The sequence below is a fragment of the Paroedura picta genome, chromosome 10 (genome assembly GCF_049243985.1).
Source record: "Paroedura picta isolate Pp20150507F chromosome 10, Ppicta_v3.0, whole genome shotgun sequence".
NCBI classification, from domain to species: Eukaryota; Metazoa; Chordata; class Lepidosauria; order Squamata; family Gekkonidae; genus Paroedura; species Paroedura picta.
This window is the reverse complement of record NC_135378.1, coordinates 31,450,265-31,469,246: the sequence shown is the minus strand read 5'-3', so window position 1 is coordinate 31,469,246 and position 18,982 is coordinate 31,450,265. Positions and strand designations below refer to the sequence as shown.

Here is an 18,982-nt window from a genome sequence, read left to right as displayed (position 1 = left end):
TCTTCTGATGTCCCCAGGAGGATATTCCTCATATGTTCTTGAATCATAAAGACTGCAGATCTTGCATATTCCAACACTATGTCTTCTCTAGAGTCAGCTGGGACAAAAGTATCTTGAGGGTTATACACAGTCCCCTGGTCCCCTGTGGTCCTGAACTAATGGACTAGGATCCAAAAGTCAGGAGATAGGGTTGCACCCATGCCGTGCACTACTTTTGTTGGTTCAATTAAAGCTTAGGGATTTTTTTTAAAGAAATATGATGAAGAGGTACAAAGAAGAACAGATCCCTACTTTTAATAGTTGTGAAGAAGAGGGACATTACAATAGCTTACTCTAGATACAGGGGAGGAAGGAAAGTTGCACCTGCTCCCCAAAATTCAGTGAAAAATCTTCCTTTGCCTCTGGTAACCTATACAGAGCACAGAAAGATACAGAGTCAAGCAATGTTGTGTGGCACATTGTGGTTTGATGACTTTACATTTTCTCTTAATTTGTTTTGTTGCTGCTGGATATTGTTTTTATGTTGCACTGTTTGGTGCTGTTTTCTAAGTCTGGAGATTTGTTTGCTCTGAAAACAAAAATAAGCTGCCTGACACCAGATATCTGAAGAGACAGCCTAAAAATTTCTTAAATCTCAATTTAAAAATCAAAGGCCATTGGAATTTTGGAAGACTACCCCACTGAGGTTGAGATGGGGTAGTTTTGGAAGACTACCCCATCTCAACCTCAGATATGCAGATGACACCACTCTAACAACCTCAGATATGCAGATGACACCACTCTAATGGCAGAAAGTGAAGAGGAACTAAAGAGCCTGTTGATGCGGGTGAAGGAGGAGAGTGCAAAAGTTGGCTTGAAACTCAACATCAAGAAAACAAAGATCATGGCATCCGGCCCTCTCAATTCATGGCAAATAGATGGGGAAGAAATGGAGATAGTGACAGATTTTATTTTCCTGGGCTCCAAGATCACTGCAGATGGGGACTGCAGCAAAGAAATTAAAAGACGCTTGCTCCTGGGGAGGAAAGCTATGGCAAATCTAGACAGCATCCTAAAAAGCAGAGACATCACCCTGCCAACAAAAGTGCGTTTAGTCAAGGCTATGGTATTCCCAGTTGCAATGTATGGCTGCGAAAGTTGGACCATAAGGAAGGCCGAGCGTCAAAGAATTGAGGCTTTTGAACTCTGGTGCTGGAGAAGACTCTTGCGAGTCCCTTGGACTGCAAGGCGAACAAACCGGTCAGTCCTAGAGGAGATCAACCCTGACTGCTCTTTAGAAGGCCAGATCCTGAAGATGAAACTCAAATACTTTGGCCACCTCATGAGAAGGAAGGACTCCCTGGAGAAGAGCCTAATGCTGGGAGCGATCGAGGGCAAAAGAAGAAGGGGACGACAGAGAATGAGGTGGCTGGATGGAGTCACTGAAGCAGTAGGTGCAAACTTAAATGGACTCCGGGGAATGGTGGAGGACAGGAAGGCCTGGAGGATCATTGTCCATGGGGTCACGATGGGTCGGACACGACTTCGCACATAACAACAACAACAACCCCACTTTGGCATGTGTTTTCACTGCCACACTTTCAAAAAGTGATACTGGTCTAGATGTAATGTGCTCACTGGCTTCCTTTCTGGGATTTCCTGTGACTCTCCAGCCATGGGAAAAACAGGGACTGAAGTTCAGGGCCTGGTGTGGCTGCGATTTCTTCGATCCGTGCCGGCAAGAGAGTCGGCAGCTGGCTCCATACTGGCTGCAAGTTCTGTCCCTCTTTGCTAATGATGGCAGTCCGTGTCATGTTTTACCTCCCTCACTTTTGAAAAGTAAATCTGAAATGCTGGCCAAGACCCAACATCTCAGAAAGTGCCATAAACGGTGAAGGTGACACACACATAAACAAGGCCAGATTGGTTTGGTGCCCATTTATTGGCTTAATTCTTGACTTCTGTGCGGAGTCTGAATTTGGAAATCGCCGTTGTGGGTCACAATCAGGTTTCCACATTCTAATTTGAGATGTATTTAAAAGTAACACAAAAGCCTCTGACGGCAGCTCATCACAGAGTAGGCTCCGGTCCCCTGACTGACTTTTCTGTACAAGCTGTTTCCATTTCCTTTACACAGTGTCTTAACTAGGTTTTGCTTTCATTTAATTTTGTGGGTTAAAACATTGATATTTGCATTTGTTTTGTCACTGGCTTCAATGTAAAACATAGGCTTGGATTCCGCCCAATCGAGATGAAGCTGGCAGGGATCGTATTCTTCACCCAAGGGATCTCCTCTGCCAAATGTCAGGCTAATAGAAGAAAGGCTCAGAGTGTTATGGAAAATTAAAAAATCTCATCGACAGAGCAGGCAGGCAGCCACTGGCACTCCTCCCCTGAAGGCAGCTTGTATTACAAAATGGGCACTGGAACGCTTTTGGGTAAAGTAGGCAAGAGTTGCCCAGTGGGCTGCTCTGGGGCGCTGTGAGTCTCTTGTGTGTCTCTGGAGATCCACCCCTTTCTAATCAAAATGCTGAGCTGTCGGAATCCCTCTCCAAGGTAGAGTATTGCTAGGATGCAGGAGGGGGAAAGGCCAGGCAGAGGGAAGTGTTTGCAGAAGGTGCAGATGTAGTCTTGCAGACTTTTTTAGCCCCCTTCCCGTGTACCTGAGAACGAGCAAATTAAGCTAAAGTGTTAGAACCATGAAATAGCAGCAGCAAACAAGCAAGCAAGGGTGCTGAGGAATAGCAGCTCCGCCTGCATCCCCTGCTACACTGGGTTTGCCCTTGCTGCTAGGACTAGACCACCAAATGATCGGTGAAGTTGGCACCAAGGAAAGAGGCAGTGATTCAAAACAGAGCCACCACCTGACCCCTGTGCCTCTTCTGAGGCACTGATGTGTTCTTCCTCCATTCCTGGATGCTGGTTAGTTTTCACGCATTAATGAAAAGCAGCTCCTTGGTAAAAAGGCTAGCGTTTCCCTTCAACCTACAGTGCTGCCTGGTATTTGGTGGGTGGGTGGGCTCAAGCATAATTGCGCACCCTGTCATCTTTCCCCCTGGACTTGGAGGTGTGGGCTGAAAGCCAGATGGTGGGCTTCGTGCCTCCCCTACTTATGCTTCCGAGGCAGCTTGATATAATAACAAGCCCTAAGGGAACAGGGTGGGGGACCTTGTTCTACCTACATAAAAATAGCGGCAAAGCACCATCTCTTCCCATATGTCCCACTTCTGTGGCAGCTACCTCAGCAGGCAGCCATCTGTTGGCTTTCCCACCACTTAGGGTGGCCTGCCTGGCATCATTGCCAGCCTGGGGCATTTCCCATCATGGCTCCAGCTCTATGGAATGAGCTCCCAGAAGAGGTGGGGAGGCCCTCCTTGGAGATCTTCAGGATGCACTGCCAAGCCTGCCTGTTTGCCAGGGGTTTTGAGGGAGTCTGAATTGTGAGGCATCATTCATGGAACCAACCGGAGCCAATCATTGTACTGATAGAACTGGAGAAGCCCTCCTACAGGGCTCAGAGATGTGAAAGAACCAAGCAGTAGAGCTTTTTTAGTTGTACCCCACTTTTTACTCCCTGGAGGAGTCTGGCTTACAATCACCTACCCTTCCTCTCCCCATAATGGAAACCCTGTGAGGTAGGTGAGGCTGAGAGAGCTCTGAAAGAGACTGTGACTGCTCAAAGCCACTCAGCTGGCTCCATATGGAGGAGTGGGGAATCAAACCTGGTTCTCCACCACACTTAAGCACTACTAGGCTGGTAGTATAGTGGAATGGTTCAGGAGGGCGTTGTCTTCCTCTTATTGTATTGCCTTCTGTTGTAATTCCTTTTGCTGTATTGTTTGGATGTCATATTTTAGGGGCCATTCCGCATGACTTAAATGTAGCAGAAGTCTTACCTTTGGTAAACACTATTAATTCAACATTCCGCATGACGTCGTACACAATCTGCAACACTCCTGCAACACTTCCGCAAAAATCACTTCGTTGTAGCGATTTCGGGAAATCCAGAAAAGTGGATTCCCCCTAAAAAAAACGCTAGACTCTTGAGAACAACCTGCAACACATTCGAAAAAGACATGTGCATTCTCAATGTAGCGGTAGAAAGAATGTCCCTCCCTCGCTCTCGCCCCCGAGCTTCCGGAGACGCAATTGCCATTTTTTTTTCTTACACCAGCAAAAACAACGAATGAGCGGGGATTTTTTTTTTTTACATGAACAGCATGTAAATGACTAAGTGCCAGCTCCTACGCCAGCAGAAAAGGTCTTTCTGAGACAATGAATGAACACATATTCGTTGCTCCTGGTGTTTTCAGCTTTAAAAAAAAGTTTTTAAAGGGAAAGGGGCTTTTCGGGAGCACGTACACAACAGTTCTGTTCTGTTGGATTGACGGCCAGGGGCGGGAAGAAGCGTGGAAAAATATTGCTTCCTTTGTTGCGATTCCAGCGAGACCGGAAACATTTGGGGAATGAATACAACGCCACTGGGACTTCAATATTCCACTAAAATTAAAGGTATGCGGAATGACGAAATTCCACTATTTAATATACTGTTTCTGCATACTGCAAGAGCCTCTTGTGGCACAGAGTGGTAAGGCAGCGACATACTGTCTGAAGCTGTCTGCCCATGAGGTTGGGAGTTCGATCCCAGCAGCTAGCTCAAGGTTGACTCAGCCTTCCATCCTTCCATGGTCGGTAAAATGAGTACCCAGCTTGCTGGGGGGTAAAATGGTAATGACTGGGGAAGATACTGGCAAACCACCCTGTATTGAGTCTGCCATGAAAATGCTAGAGGGCGTCACTCCAAGGGTCAGACATGACCCGGTGCTTGCACAGGGGATACCTTTACCTTTTACCTTCTGCATACTGAAAACATTCAGCAAAATTGATCCTTGTGCGGAAAGCACCTAGATTTTTTGTTGTTGCATTGTTCTGGAGTCTCAGTGAAAATGACAGGCTGAAGTAAATAGATACATTTTCCATCTAAACCAGGTTTTGCTTAGAATGTGGCTCGGAAATATAGCCTGTGCTTTCACATGGTCATGGCTTTGTAACAGATTCCATGACTAAAATCTGGCAAGGCCTGCCTTGGAGATCCTTGTGCAAAGTGGTACATGCCATTTTTAATATGCTTAAGGGGAGGAAGAGTTAGCTCATAATAGATTGGACTGACAGTGAGTTGATGCAGTATGTTTTATGGAGATCTATTCATCAGAGTGTGATGGCTCTTAGATCTTGCTCCTTCAAGACAGTGAATGGTGAGCTGTTTGGAAACACTGAACCAAAACAGCAAAACACCTACTGATAAATGGCTTGTGTCAAAACCCACATCACTTCATAGCAAAGTTATACTAATGCTACTAGAATGTGACCACCCTGCTAGATCCTTCCTGTCCTGAGTGCTTCTGGCTGAGGCCAGGAAATTAACACCAACCAATTCCTGGCCTCCCTACCTGGAACCTATATGGAACCAAAGAGGAAACCAAACAGAGTATCATCTTAAGGCAATCTACCTGGACACCAGCCAAGGCCCCTCCTCTGAGACTTTTAACTATTAGGAAGAGATGGCTTTGAACTAAATCTAATTAATGGATCTAGCTTGGTATGGTGGTTAGGAGTGCGGACTTCTAATCTGGCGAGCCAGGTTTGAATCTGCACTCCCCCACATGCAGCCAGCTGGGTGACCTTGGGCTTGCCATGGCACTGATAAAACTGTTCTGACCGAGCAGTGATATCAGGGCTCTCTCAGCCTCACCCACCCCCCAGGGTGTCTGTTGTGGGGAGAGGAAAAGGAAGTCAACTGTAAGCCACTTTGAGCCTCCTTCAAGGAGAGAAAAGCAGCATATAAGGACCAACTCTTCTTCTTCTTCTTCTTCTTCTTCTTCTTCTTCTTCTTCTTCTTCTTCTTCTTCTTCTTCTTCTTCTTCTTCTTCTTCTTCTTCTTCTTCTTCTTCTTCTTCTTCTTCTTCTTCTTCTAATTAAATGGATTTATTTAATTGATTTTATTGTTATAATTTATCTGAATGTAATGTTTTAATTCTGCTGCTACCCACCCTGAGTTTATGGGGAAAGGTGTATTATAAAATTAAACTTGGTGTTGTTATTATAATTGTATAGAACCTTTGCTGTAAGCAACCCCGATAACACCATAAGGAACAGCAGGTGTGATCTAGGCTTGTGCACCTACACGGGGGTGAGGAAATATATTTTCACTCATTCTGAAATGTTATGATCCAGGAGTTTTCTGAATGAGCCAACTACATGATGACATCTGGTCATATCACTAAATAATTGTTTAACATTTTGTTAAAATATATATTAAAAAGTAACTCACCACCCATTTGAGAAACCCTCTCAGGGCCATCAAGAAACCTTGGGTTTTCATTAAACCCTGGTTGAGAAAGCCTGGTCTACCAAGGGATTCTGGTAATTTTTACTATTTTATTGGTAAAAACATTGTGACATCAACGTATTGTGCACAGCCCATAAAGAACTTGACTTGCACAGTTTAATTACGGACCTGTATAATATTCTTTAGGCATTTTCAATCAGTTGTAGTCTGTATTATACAAATAACTTTGTGGAATTGGTAAAAATCTCTCATGATCACTAGAATATATGATTCTGTGGACTTATCCACTTATTGTATGCTCATTATTGAAGAAAGAGGCATTTCCAGGAGTTTGAAAAGAGCTTTCAGGGAAAATAAGCATTGGGTTTTCTTCCCTCCCTCTTTAACGCCATTCTGGTCTGGATCCAAAATGCACTTAAAAGTACCAGAAGTGAAAGACTGTGGTTTCTAAACTTGCTCATGGACTCTCTTGGGATCCATTAGCACCGCATGTTGTTCATATTCCTGTAAAATTCCTCATCAGGGTATTTCCTCGCAAAAGTGCTGTGTTAGAATGCTGCTGACAAAAGAACATTATGCTAGCAACCCTGGGAGTGTTGGGAGTCATTGATTCTGGGTCTGCATATTTCACACAGACTGTTTCCATAGCCGCAGAAAATGCCACGATGCCCTTCCTCGTGTTCCGCAGCATAACAAACCTTTGACACACAAATTCAGCTCTTAAGGGGCAGATCCAAATGTTTGTGAATCATTGGAAAACACAATTCCCCCCCCCTGCGAGGGAATTTGCAGTTTTCCAGTGAGGAAGCCCAGGATTCTAGTCTGCTTCCGCCTCCGTTCCCACCTCAAGTGATACATATCACCTCTGACTAATAATTTGCCTTTCCTTCTGCCCTTTCCTCTGTATTTTAATTCTTTTTTTGAATTTGTAGTAACAATAGTGCTCGCTTTCTGGGGATGCTCAAGAAAGTTAAAAGTAACAAACGAGGACTCCAAATTCCCTGCCCCACCTACCCTGTCTTCCCCTCCAGTGTCTAAATGCACATTGTGATTTAAAGTGCAACAGGCCACTTCATAACTTTTGTGCAGGAATGCAGTTGTGTAATGGTGGCTGATGTGCTTTGTTTTCATGCATGCATGGTGACTGAGTGCACACCAACACAAGAACTCCCCTCCTTGCTTGGGTTATTTGAGTACTATGGGAATTGAGGGATGGAGGGATGCATTTTTTTGAAATGTTTCATTGCATTATGGTGTGGATGCGTTATTGAGCATGCTCAGACCCAAAAAAGAGTGGGAGGCATCACAGTGGGTCTGCCCACTCTCCCAAGAAAATGCAAAACAAATGCAGCAATTGGAGTCCTGATGGGAGAAAACTACGGATACACAATGCCAGGCAAAAATTCAGAATCTACATTTAGAATCCAATATAGTGGGAATGCGCCAGCAAATCAGAACTGCGCAATCAGTCCTAGTTTTTTTCACAGGAATTTTCTTGTGGGAATGAGGAAAGTATATATTTTGAATTCAAATATTAATTAAAAAAAATGTTACAAAGTGCAATTTCCAGGCCAGTTCTCTACCTCGCAGTGCAGGGAGTTGCAAAACACCAACAGCTGGTGGGCCTTCCTTTCCTTGAGTCCCAGCCCTCAGAAGAAGTGTAGCATTTACCCAAGAAATCCTGCAAAAGTTGGAACCCAAATATTTATGCAAAATGCAGCCACAAATGGTCATAACAAAGTCAATGTAGTTTTATTTTTAGCATTAACTTTCAGTCTTCTATTGTGGAGGGAATAGCACTGAATCAGGTGTAATCCTATTTTATCAAATTCTTTTATTTTGATTTTATTATTAATTTTATTATAATTTTATTATATACCAGGTCAGTAACAACATTGGATAAATTATACAGAGTTAGAAGCATTAAAACAAATGATGCAATAAGTAACAAAAAAACCAAATATGAATTTCTTGTCAATCCATATTCTTGTTTCTAGGTGTCCCCAGCAAACTTTGTTTGAAAGCAAACTAGGGTCTGTGTGTGTGTCAAACTTTGGTTGAAAGCACACCATGGGGGTGGTGGGGGTGGTGGGTTAAACTTTGGTTGAAAGCACACCATGGGGGTGGTGGGGGTGGTGGGTTAAACTTTGGTTGAAAGCACACCATGGGGGTGGTGGGGGTGGTGGGTTAAACTTTGGTTGAAAGCAAACCATGGGGGTGGTGGGGGTGGTGGGTTAAACTTTGGTTGAAAGCAATCCATGGCTAGTATCCTCTGTACAGATGCATCATGGCTAATGTCGAAAAGGGTAGTGAGGGGGAATTTACAGAGGGCTGAGAAAATGGAAGAGGAATGGAGGACATGACACAAAGGACACCCCTGAGCCAATCATAATGAAGAGTTAGATAAGCACCAGTGGAGACTCATGAGACTCAGTGGGGGGAACCCCCTTTCACTGGGCTGCTCCCATAGTGGCTTGGGCCTGTCCTAGTCCTCTCTGTGCCAGCCTCTATTGCTGTCACCTTGACAGATGGTAGGGAGTGATAACTCATACATCTCTTCACAGTCCACCTTCAGCATCACTATCATGGCTGGATCCTGGGGGGAGGGGGTGGACTCTCCACCTCAGTAGCTGTGATGGGGCAAATCTCACACTGCCTTCTCAGCCTCTCCCACATGAAGCCACCTCAGCAGTGAGGAAGCCTGGCAGGTCTTGCACCTTCTCCCACAGCTGTCCCCATTTTCACAGCCTCAGAGTCTGAAGGAAGCAGAGGGAAGCAGCTTCTGTTTAATTATTTTATTTATTTTCAGATTTATCCTTCCTCTCCCCATCCCCCGCCACTCCTTGTCTGCCCTCTGTATCTGGAAAGCAGTTATGTATACTCACTTTTTTTTTTAATTTGGGGGTCTAGGGTTTTAGTTGTGTGGGGGGTTTTTTGGATTTTTCTCCAGCACTGGCTCTCTTCTCTATCTACATAACGACTATCTGTGGATTTAAATTTGCACAAATGGGACCATATTAAGTCTCAGAAATATAGATTGTACCTTCATTATGTAAGGATGTATAAATGAATTCTAAAACAATATAAATTCACCCTATCTGAAAAAGCAGTTAAAATCATATGTATCCCATAAATGCCATCTAAAATAGGAAGGATATCTTTAAAAAAAAGACAACCACAGTTACAAAACAGTTATATTGGCTTCCTTAAATATAACTTCTATTTTCAATTTTTACAGGAATTTAAATGTATTCTCGCTGACTTGTGGCATGAACGATTCTATGCAACATCTCACTTTCTAAGGTAACTCTCCTCCCTCTAAAACTGCATGATTTAAATTGTGCCTGTAACCCTTTGCTTACCTATGTGTGGGTGGCCTGTTTGGCCCAGATGAGTATAAACTGAGGTTGCAAGATATATGCAGGATTAAGCCTGAGGGGAGGGTGGGGAGATGATAGCAATTATATTAATATTGAAAACACATCTTGTCCACTAGCCTGTCTCTTATATCAGTCGTACAGAAGAAACATGGTGAGGCAGTTAGGGTAAAGGAAGAAAATGGGCTGCACCCAGCAATGTGTCACAAACAAAAAGAAAGAATGCCAGGTGATAACAAATCTATTTCTTATTGTCTATGGTAGTTAGGGTGTCAGGTGCGGATCTAGGAGACCCAGTTTCCAATTGCTATTCTGCCATGGAAACCCATTGAGTGGCCTTGGTTTAATCACTCTCTGTCAGCCTAATCTACGTCACAAGGTTTTTGTGAGGCTAAACTGAGGCAAAGAAAATAACGCTCCAATTTTGCAGAAAATCTAAAATATTATAAAAAATGGGGGCATTAAAGTCTCCCGAAATAATAGAAACAATGCTGATAGTTTAAAAGAAAAAGAAAAAAGCTGTTTTTCGAACCCTACTTTTTACTACTCAAAGGAGTCTCCAAGTGGCTTACAATTGCCTTCCTTTTCACTCCCTACAATAACACCTAGGTGATACTGAGAAAGCTCTGAGAGAACAATGACTGGTCCAAGGACTGATTCCACACAGGGAATCATCCTCTGGTTGCCGGCAGGTTTTAGAGCCCCATCCATATGACATCATCTGTATCCCGAGGCTGTCCAGGGGCTGGCTCAAGTTTTGCCCAGATTTGCCTTGGGATGATAGAAATTGCCAAATCTGGATTTGCCACTTTTTATCTTACATCCCATTGGTGAGAAGACAGAGGCAAGCCCTCTGGAGGGGGGAAAGCACAATAGTCTCTGTAGAGTTGTCCTGTCCTCATGCCCATCCTTCCCTCTCCATTTCTTGCTCTGAGTATTTTTTTTAATGGCATGGTCCACACTGCAGCACAACCGCAAAGCTACATTGTCAAAAGTAAAATAAATTTTTCTTTAAAATTGGGCTTTTTGGACTTTTTGGGATTCCATGGACTTTTTGGGATCAGGCAGGCAAAACACAGTCCCGTTTGTGTTATCTGGAGGTGGGGAATGAATGGAGAAAGTGGGGGTGGGGGTGGGGGTAAATACAGTCTGAAACACCATGAATCCCCAAAAGGGGGAGGGAATGCTGTATTGTTCTGACATTTTTCCATTGCAATGCAGAAGTGTTACTTTTTAATTAAAAATGCATTTGTGTTGTAGCATTACTGCATAGCAATGTGGAAGTGCCTTTAAACAAATTAATTTCAGGATTTGAGGGAGAAGAAAGTATCAGTCCATGAAAGAACTGCTGTGCTGTGATTGGTGGCTTGTTGTGATTGACAAGCCAAGGAGTGGGGGGAGAAGTTTGGCTGTTTTCCCTTGCAGCTTTGTTGGGAGGCAAAAAGCTGCAATGAGGGCACGGGAAAATTCGTGAGGGGTCTCTAGCATTGAAGGCTGCAAACATGAGGTTTACCATCCTACATTTGCTAGCAGGAGGCCATGCGCATTCTACCCCTCTGTGCGGAAATGGTCAATGTGTGCAGCTGGCTGCATGTGGATTCTCTGGACCAAACCCGGTTTTCCAGATTTGAGGTTGCTGATCTTAACCAATACTCCAAGCTGGCTCTCATTATATGTCTAATTCTAAACTGTGCCATTGATTATATGATCAATAAATCTGCAAAATGGAGCCAGGAATGGATGTGGCATTTGTTTCCAAACCTGAAAAAATAATGCCCAGTAAGCTCCAGTGGCCACATTGTAGGCTGCTAGGCAAGTGCAATGATATAGCTGAGGCTTCTAGAACTTGATTTCTGTAAAATGGAAGTAGAGTTGAGATCAAAGTAGCCCTCAGTTGTCGTATCCCCTGATAAAGGGTGGGGCCATCAGAGACATACTACCCACAGAACTGGGCCTCACTGTGTGGGCCAACTACCCACATAGACCCTGGCCCTGTCAGACCTTTCCTCATTCCAAGCAATTCTGCCACCTCATTTTAAAATGTGAGAGCTAGTAACATCTGGGGAAATGGAAGCAGTGTTTCTCACCATTCTAAAGGGAGCCCTGGGGCCTACAAGATTTGTTTGCAAGTTGAGTATTGGCGGTCTCCCTGTAGTGTTGCTGGTCTAATGTCTTTCCCAAAGTAGAATGGTATTCTGACAAGGCTGCAACCCAGGCCATTGTTCTCTTGCACAGGAAGCAATGCTCTTCAAATACATTTAATATTTAATTGAATATGTATTAGGGTTATTTTTGCTTCAGGACTTAAGGCCCATAATTAATGTATGCCTTATTCGATATATATGGTGTCAAATACTCTCTCAACTAACAATTCAGCTGACATTGACAGACACCCTGCAAAATTCTACTCTTACGTCTAAAGTAGTCGTCAGAGTTGCTAAATTTTTGATGTGAATTTCTCCACCGTTGCCTGTGAAAACAAACCTTAAAATTATTTGTTGTTTGGATGTTTGATTTATCAACATGGAGGGATGCTGCCTATTTTTGAGCTCACATTGGAAAAAAATCCTGTTTTGCTCAGGCTAGTTTAACTGTGAAATGAGACAAGCGAAAGAGCAAGCATCCGTATACAGATATGGATGTAGATGTATAGATTGCTTGCAAAGGGTTCACATTATAGATCGGTTGGTTTGTACATCTCTCATAGCGTTTGCTTAGCTACCAAAGTGTCCCCATATTGCAAAATTGACATTTTCTCTCTGTGAAGCAAACATAGGCATGGAATCCTTCAGGCTGTTAGAGGCTTGCCATACCACCATGCTGGGAGAAAGCATAGGAATCACATGTGAATTATAAAGCTCAGGTTTGAAATATAGGGCTGTCAGTAGAGATATCAGTCTTTAGATGGGATCTGGGGATCCCTTTGTCTTACAGATCATCTCCAGGTGACAGAGATCCGTTCCCCTGGAGAAAATTGCTGCTTTGGAGGGTGGACTCCGTTGCATTAAACTCCACTGAGGTCCCTCCCCACCCCAAACCCCACCCATGCCTGCCTGCACCACCAAAATCTCCAGGCATTTCCCAACCCAGAGTTGGCAACCTTAGCTGCCAGGTCCCACCCAGCTACTGGGAGGGGTAGGGAGGGCAGATCCAGGTTTGAAAATGTCTCAAGATTTGGGGGGTGGATCCTGTAGAGGACAGGGACCTCAGTGGGGTAACATGCCTTAGGGCTCATTCTCCAAAGCATCTTTTTCTCCAAGGGAGCTGATCCCTGTAGTCTGGAGAGGATTTGTCATTCCAGGGTATCCCCAGGGCCCAAGTGGAGGCCAGCATTCCCACACCAGGGCTGTTAATAATTCAGAAGCCCGATAAAATATGCATTTGAGACTTCAGATGGAAATTCCCATGAGGGATACAATAAAAACCATACCTTTTATTCTATTCTTAAAATGACAGAAGCTCTCTATAGATGATAAGTTCTGACACAAATCCAATTTTTGACTGAGCTACAAATTGCTTCTGTTTTGAATACATTTTGGATCATCATTTTTATATGCAGTTTAATATTGCCATAGTTGTTCTCCTTACAAAGGTGATAAATGACATAAATTGGAGATTTTTGTACTTGGCCTTATAGTTGATAAAATGCAAATCAAAGCCAGTTTTAAAGCTCTGCAAAATTCCTTCAAATACAGCTAGAAATAACATTTTGATTTTGATGGCTTTTAGCAGAAGATGTCATTTTAAATCAATCAATCAATATTTATTCACGGTCATTCAGACCAAAACCCAAATACATGCAGTTAAAACCAAGACAATCCAAAAAGCAGGAAAACTGCCAATGCTATAAAAATGTTAAAAGTCTGACATCATAGTCAGTATTTAAAACATACTTTAAGTTACCAGTTTAAAAAAAAATGGCTTTGTACTTATAGGGTTGGATCATAAATAATTTTTTTGATCCATATACCGAGTACGCAATTTCATGGCGGCGGTGCAAAATTTAGCTGTGCAGAGAGTTGTTTGCTTATCTGCGTCTTGAAGCAGTACCTTGATTTTCTCCTTTGTGGAAGATCTCGGGTAAGTGTTCAGAATTGGCTGGATAAAGGTGCGTCTGATAGTGTCATAAATGGGGCAGAACAGAAACACATGTTCATCTGACTCTATCCATCCGCTGGCACAAGGACAGAGTCTCTGAGCAAGGGGTTTCTTTTGGTAGCGCCCCTCCAGCACAGCAGTGGGTAGAGTTGAGCATCTTGCTTGGGCGAAGGCCCTTCTATGGGTGATAAGTTCTAGGTCTGACAGGTATGGAGCTGGAACAAGCGTGTATCGGATCCTATCTGGACACAGAAATTCTGGTGTTTTGGCTAGATCCCTTTGCCGGCTGATGTCCTTGACCCTTTGTTTAATTATGGATTTGTCATTTTAAATCAATTTTTTTCATTTTAAGTAAGTTAAACTACCAACAAATTGCCCACTAGATAGGGCATGGGAAGACAGCATTGGAGGGGGAGAGGGAAAGTATATATTTTACAATGATCAGATGGAAAGGAGAAGAGGACCCAGGTATTAACAATCCACGGCCTGTACCTCAGTCTTGTTTCATCAGTGAGCAAAGAGCTTTTCCACGTGCTCCTTCCGATTATGCCTTAGAAAGGTTCCCTGTTTCTTATGTTGATTGTTCATTGTGAACCTTTCTTTTTTTGTACTGTAAGCCTGCCAGCATTTGCAGGGGCTGTGGTCCATGGGAATTGTAGTCCATGAACATCTGGAGGACCACAGGTTGACTACCCCTGCTGTAAGCCCACCTATGATTAGCAGCACATCTTGCTCTGTATGATCAGTTTCTTCCTGGACACTTACATAAAAGCTTTCAATTGTAGTGACACTTAATTCCGCCTATCTATTTGGCTAGGAAGTTGAAAATGTGACTATAATGAAGGCAGTTAAAGTCCATTCATCCTTACATGTTGTTCCATGCATCAGAATAAAAGCATGTATTTAGAGGTGCTGCCAAGCACACCTTTGTAACATTAGTCAATAAGAAAGATCTTTTATCTACATTTTCTCATTGTTTCCCTGCAGTTGTTCGTTTTGTTCATTTGTAAATTTAGCCAGTAGATGTCAGTGCAGAGCTTTATTACTTTAAAATCAAACCTTTAATGCTGGCTGTAGATAGCTTCAAATGTTTGGTTCAGTGAAATTTCATTTATTATCACATTCATTCAGGTCGTATTTTTTCCTCCATTTTTAATCACATTGGTAAAAATGTAAATCAAACTTGCCTGTGGTAAGTTGTTCATAAGGGCAATTGATATTGTTATAATGAGAGCCACAAATCAGTCTGCAGTTAAATTGTGGCTTTTAATGATTTTTAGTCTTATTGTTTATTTGTGTTGCTTTTCTTGTGCTTTTAAGAATTATTTTAAGTGTAGTGTAAGCTGCCTTTTGTCTGCAAGGGAGAAAGGCAGCTAATAGGTGCTTAAAATTAAATAAATTTGAGCTGTGCTATAGCCACAAAAAAGATAAAGGCTCTTCAAAGTTAAAAGCTATTCGTGATCTTCATTGTTTAGGGTTGCTTAAAAAAACAAATATGGGAACTTTTAATGCATTTTCAGAATTATAGCAATGAACCTGAGATTATGGATGAAGGTAGAAAAACATGCATCTTTATATACATGTTATTGTTGTGATGATGTTATATTCTTAGATTTGAAAGTGCAGCATGCTGCAATGGCAGATGATGCATATAAAATAGAGTATCTGGATGTTTAATTCTTTCCATCCCTCCTGCTTCTTCTGATAGCTGCATACAGTTTTTGTTTTTAAATAAGAGGGTGAGTTGGCTGCTTCTGTTGAAGCAAACTCTCACTTATGATAATTTTGGCAATATTAAGCATGCTAGATACTGCAGGAATCTTTCAGGTGGGTAGCCGTGTTGGTCTGAAATAACAGAACAAAATTTGAGTCCAGTGTCACCTTTAAAACCAACAGAGTTAAATTCTTGCTTTCCCATGCAAGATAGGAATTTTTGTTCCGTTTGGGTAGGTACTTCATGGTGTTCCACAGACAACCCCTGCATCTGATTATCTGGACTCTTTCACAGACATGGTTTATAACACCTAACTGGCTTCCAAACCGTTAAGGAACCTGTTCCAAATTGTGATTAAACTTCGTTCTGAGCCCAGGGCGTCTGCCCAGCCTCCTAGGTGATTGCAAAGAGATACCTGTGTTTGTTGTAGCCAAATAAAACAGATATCCAGCAGCACCTTAAAAACTGACCACATTGATTTCCATATGAGCTTCCATGAATGAGCTGTGACTCATGAAAGCTCCCACAGTCTTTATAGGTGCTAGTCTTTTAGGTGCCACTGGACTTTTGTTTTATGAGGACAATGGCCAACTCTTTCTTGTCCAGCAAAGGGTGGTGCTGGTACATAACCTGAAGACTCTGCAGGTCTCCGCTGGCACAGGAGAATTAAGCAGCCATGCTGGATTCAGGGGAATCCAGGCTATCAGCATGTTGGGTGTAGGGCTGTATGATCCCATGTAGCAAAGACCCAGCAGGCTATAGAGCAGAGACCTCTAATCTGGAGAGCTGGGTTTGATTCCCACTCCTCCACATGCAGCCTGCTGGGTGACCTTGGGCCAGTCCTAGTTCTCTCAGAGTTCTCTTAGCTTCACCTATCTCACAGGGTGTCTGTTGTGGGCAGAGGAAGGGTAAGTGATTGTAAGCCGCTTTGCAACTCCTTTGGATAGTAAAAAGTAGAGTGCAAAAAGCAGCCCTCTGTCTCTCATTTATCTATAGCTAACTGGTCCACCAGTAGTTACTGTAAAAGCAAAATAAAATACAGATCTTATTTCAAGTGTTATCAAGAAATAAATCTTTAGCACATCTAACCTAATACATATATATATTTGCCTTCTTTCTCCACAGAAAACTGCCAATATTTTCCATGTGGCCATTGGAAAAAATAGATCTCCTTGTGCATTGCTGTTTACAAAGATCGTACAGGTTGTCAGTAACCCATAACCTTTTATTCTCAGGTGTATACAAATGTTTAATAATAAACTATAATCCCAGTGATTTAACTACATTTTGTAATTTAGAGAATTTTGTCAACATAAAATATTCTGGCATCATGACCAACTTCTGTCACTGGGAACAGAAACTAACCATTTATTTGTATGTTACTTTGTTCTACTCAGCCAACAAGATCTTGGCTGTTCTTTCACACAAGGCTATCCAGTGGGTACAGGTCTGGGAACTGGGGCTGCTCTTAGTTTCTCCCACCAGACTGGTTCATATTGATTATTACACACTGGCATATATCCAACCCTGCAGCTCCAAAGACTTAACGGCACTAAACCTTTACAGCTTCTCCCTATTCCTCTTTCCCACTCCATATGCTATTCCTGGGGGTCTGCTGGTTGGAGGAAAAAACAGGGGGGGGATTCTGTGGGCAACAGAATTGCAGGAGCAACAGAACCTCCTTCTGCACTCTCCACAGGTTGGATGTATGCCAGTGATTTCAGACCAGAACTTTTAAACAGAACTATGGGCCAAGCCTGTTGCATTCAGGAATACAAAGGGGGCTTGATTGGGCGGGGGGGGGGGGTGGAGTGGAAGAACTCAGTGGATGGCCTCCTCCTCCCCCAAGACCTGGAAAGGCTGCAGGCAGCTCTTAGGGAACTCACCAGCAAGGGCAGGTCTCACACAGCAGGGAGCTGCAGCCTTCAAGCCTCAGAGGGAAGTGGAAGGAGGAGGGGTGGGGGACAGAAGGCAATTGGCTGGCTGCTGGACAGACAGGCAAGCCAGTCAGAGGAGGAGGCACTCAGGGGTGGGACAGCCACCGTGAACAGGTGTTTAGCGCTGAGTGGCACTTAAGCCATGAGACACTCTCCTCCTCCAAGGCCTCACCAGAAATATTAAGTAGGACAGATTATAATATCCCACTTTTACATAATGCTTTTACATAATGCTCTTAGTGGTCTAAGTGGTCTCCCCAAGGGTCTGATCAGGTTAAGCTTCAACAGTGTGGTGATTCTAGAACATTCAGTGGGCCAGCAATGTAGCCTTTTACTTAGCTAAAGGACGGGTTAGTAGAATCTCAGGACTTTCTCCTTCAGGTATCTGATTTTGTGTGGCTGATACTAAGTAGTCAGAGGGAATAAGATCTATTCTTTCAAGCAAAATATCTGAGCACCTTCTGAAAGTGCCTACAAATTCACTTGTTCATTGCCACCTGATCTCATCAGAGTCTACAGAGAACAGAAAAGTCATAGTAAGAAGGTATTGCTTTTGCCACTGCATGCTCAGTAAAAGCAGACCGACAGGCCACGGAAAGAATGAAACCCATTCTCAAACTACTTTTTCCTGGCTCCAGTGGGTTCTGTGGCTACTGAGAACAGGGAATTCCATTCCCACACTTGTGCTTGTGAAGGCAAATTCGGTACAAACTTGCAGGCCAACACTTGCACAGTTTGGGATACTTTTAAAATCTCGGTGCTGTCTAGGAACCTCCAGTCTGAATCACAGGAATCTAAAATGGATAGATAATATATGGATATTCTGACATCATTTCGATTCTTCCTTTGGCACAGAACAGGAACAACTGTTGTCCCTGACAACCTGAGCTCTTTCTTCCTGGTTATTGTGAAATCAGTAAGTATGTTGAAAGAAGGCTGATAAAATAATAAAACTATCATTGAGAAGGTGTTTCATATTAAAATAGGTGTCTGGGGTCAGCACCTGCACACATACACACAGAGACACCTACCCCAAAGAACTGCAAGCCCCATCAAAAGCCTGCTGCACCAGCAAGCCTTGAAGCTGGAGAAGGTGTCTGCCAATTTGCAGAAGGGAAGGGCCTTGATTAACACTGTCCAGGAGTCAGCCAGCTCTCAGCAGCAGAATCCAACCCAGCCCAGTTCCTACCAGAGGGGACCCTGGCACTGAGATCTAGGGGAGCTCTGCCAAGGAGCAGGGACAACAGGAAACACTAACCCTCTTAGGGGAGGTCCGATGGGGCAGCCAGCATTTCAGAGAAGTCCAGGAGAAAGGGCCACAGAGCTCAATAATCCAAGGCAAATCTCCATTAGCCCAGGGGCCTGTCACTACCTAGGACTGTGGTGGGGAGAGAGGACTGGATGAACACAGGGTTGGCCCTTCCTTGGGGAAGCATTTAAAAGGCATGCCCAGGAAAGCTAAGGAGGAAAAGGCAGTCACATTCCCTGGCAGGTGGGAATAGGTACTTGGTGGAGCAATGTGTGGAAA

General features: G+C 43.4%; 1 protein-coding gene across 1 annotated transcript in view; it reads left to right on the top strand.

Annotated features, from left to right (window-relative positions):
* LOC143820027 (uncharacterized) overlaps positions 1-18,982 on the top strand; it is a 45,882-nt gene that overhangs the window by 19,670 nt on the left and 7,230 nt on the right. Inside the window, exons 7-8 of the mRNA XM_077302394.1 lie at positions 9,567-9,631; positions 16,643-17,135. Of these exons, the coding sequence (XP_077158509.1) occupies positions 9,567-9,631; positions 16,643-17,135 (558 nt within the window). The remainder of the gene's footprint in view (positions 1-9,566; positions 9,632-16,642; positions 17,136-18,982) is intronic.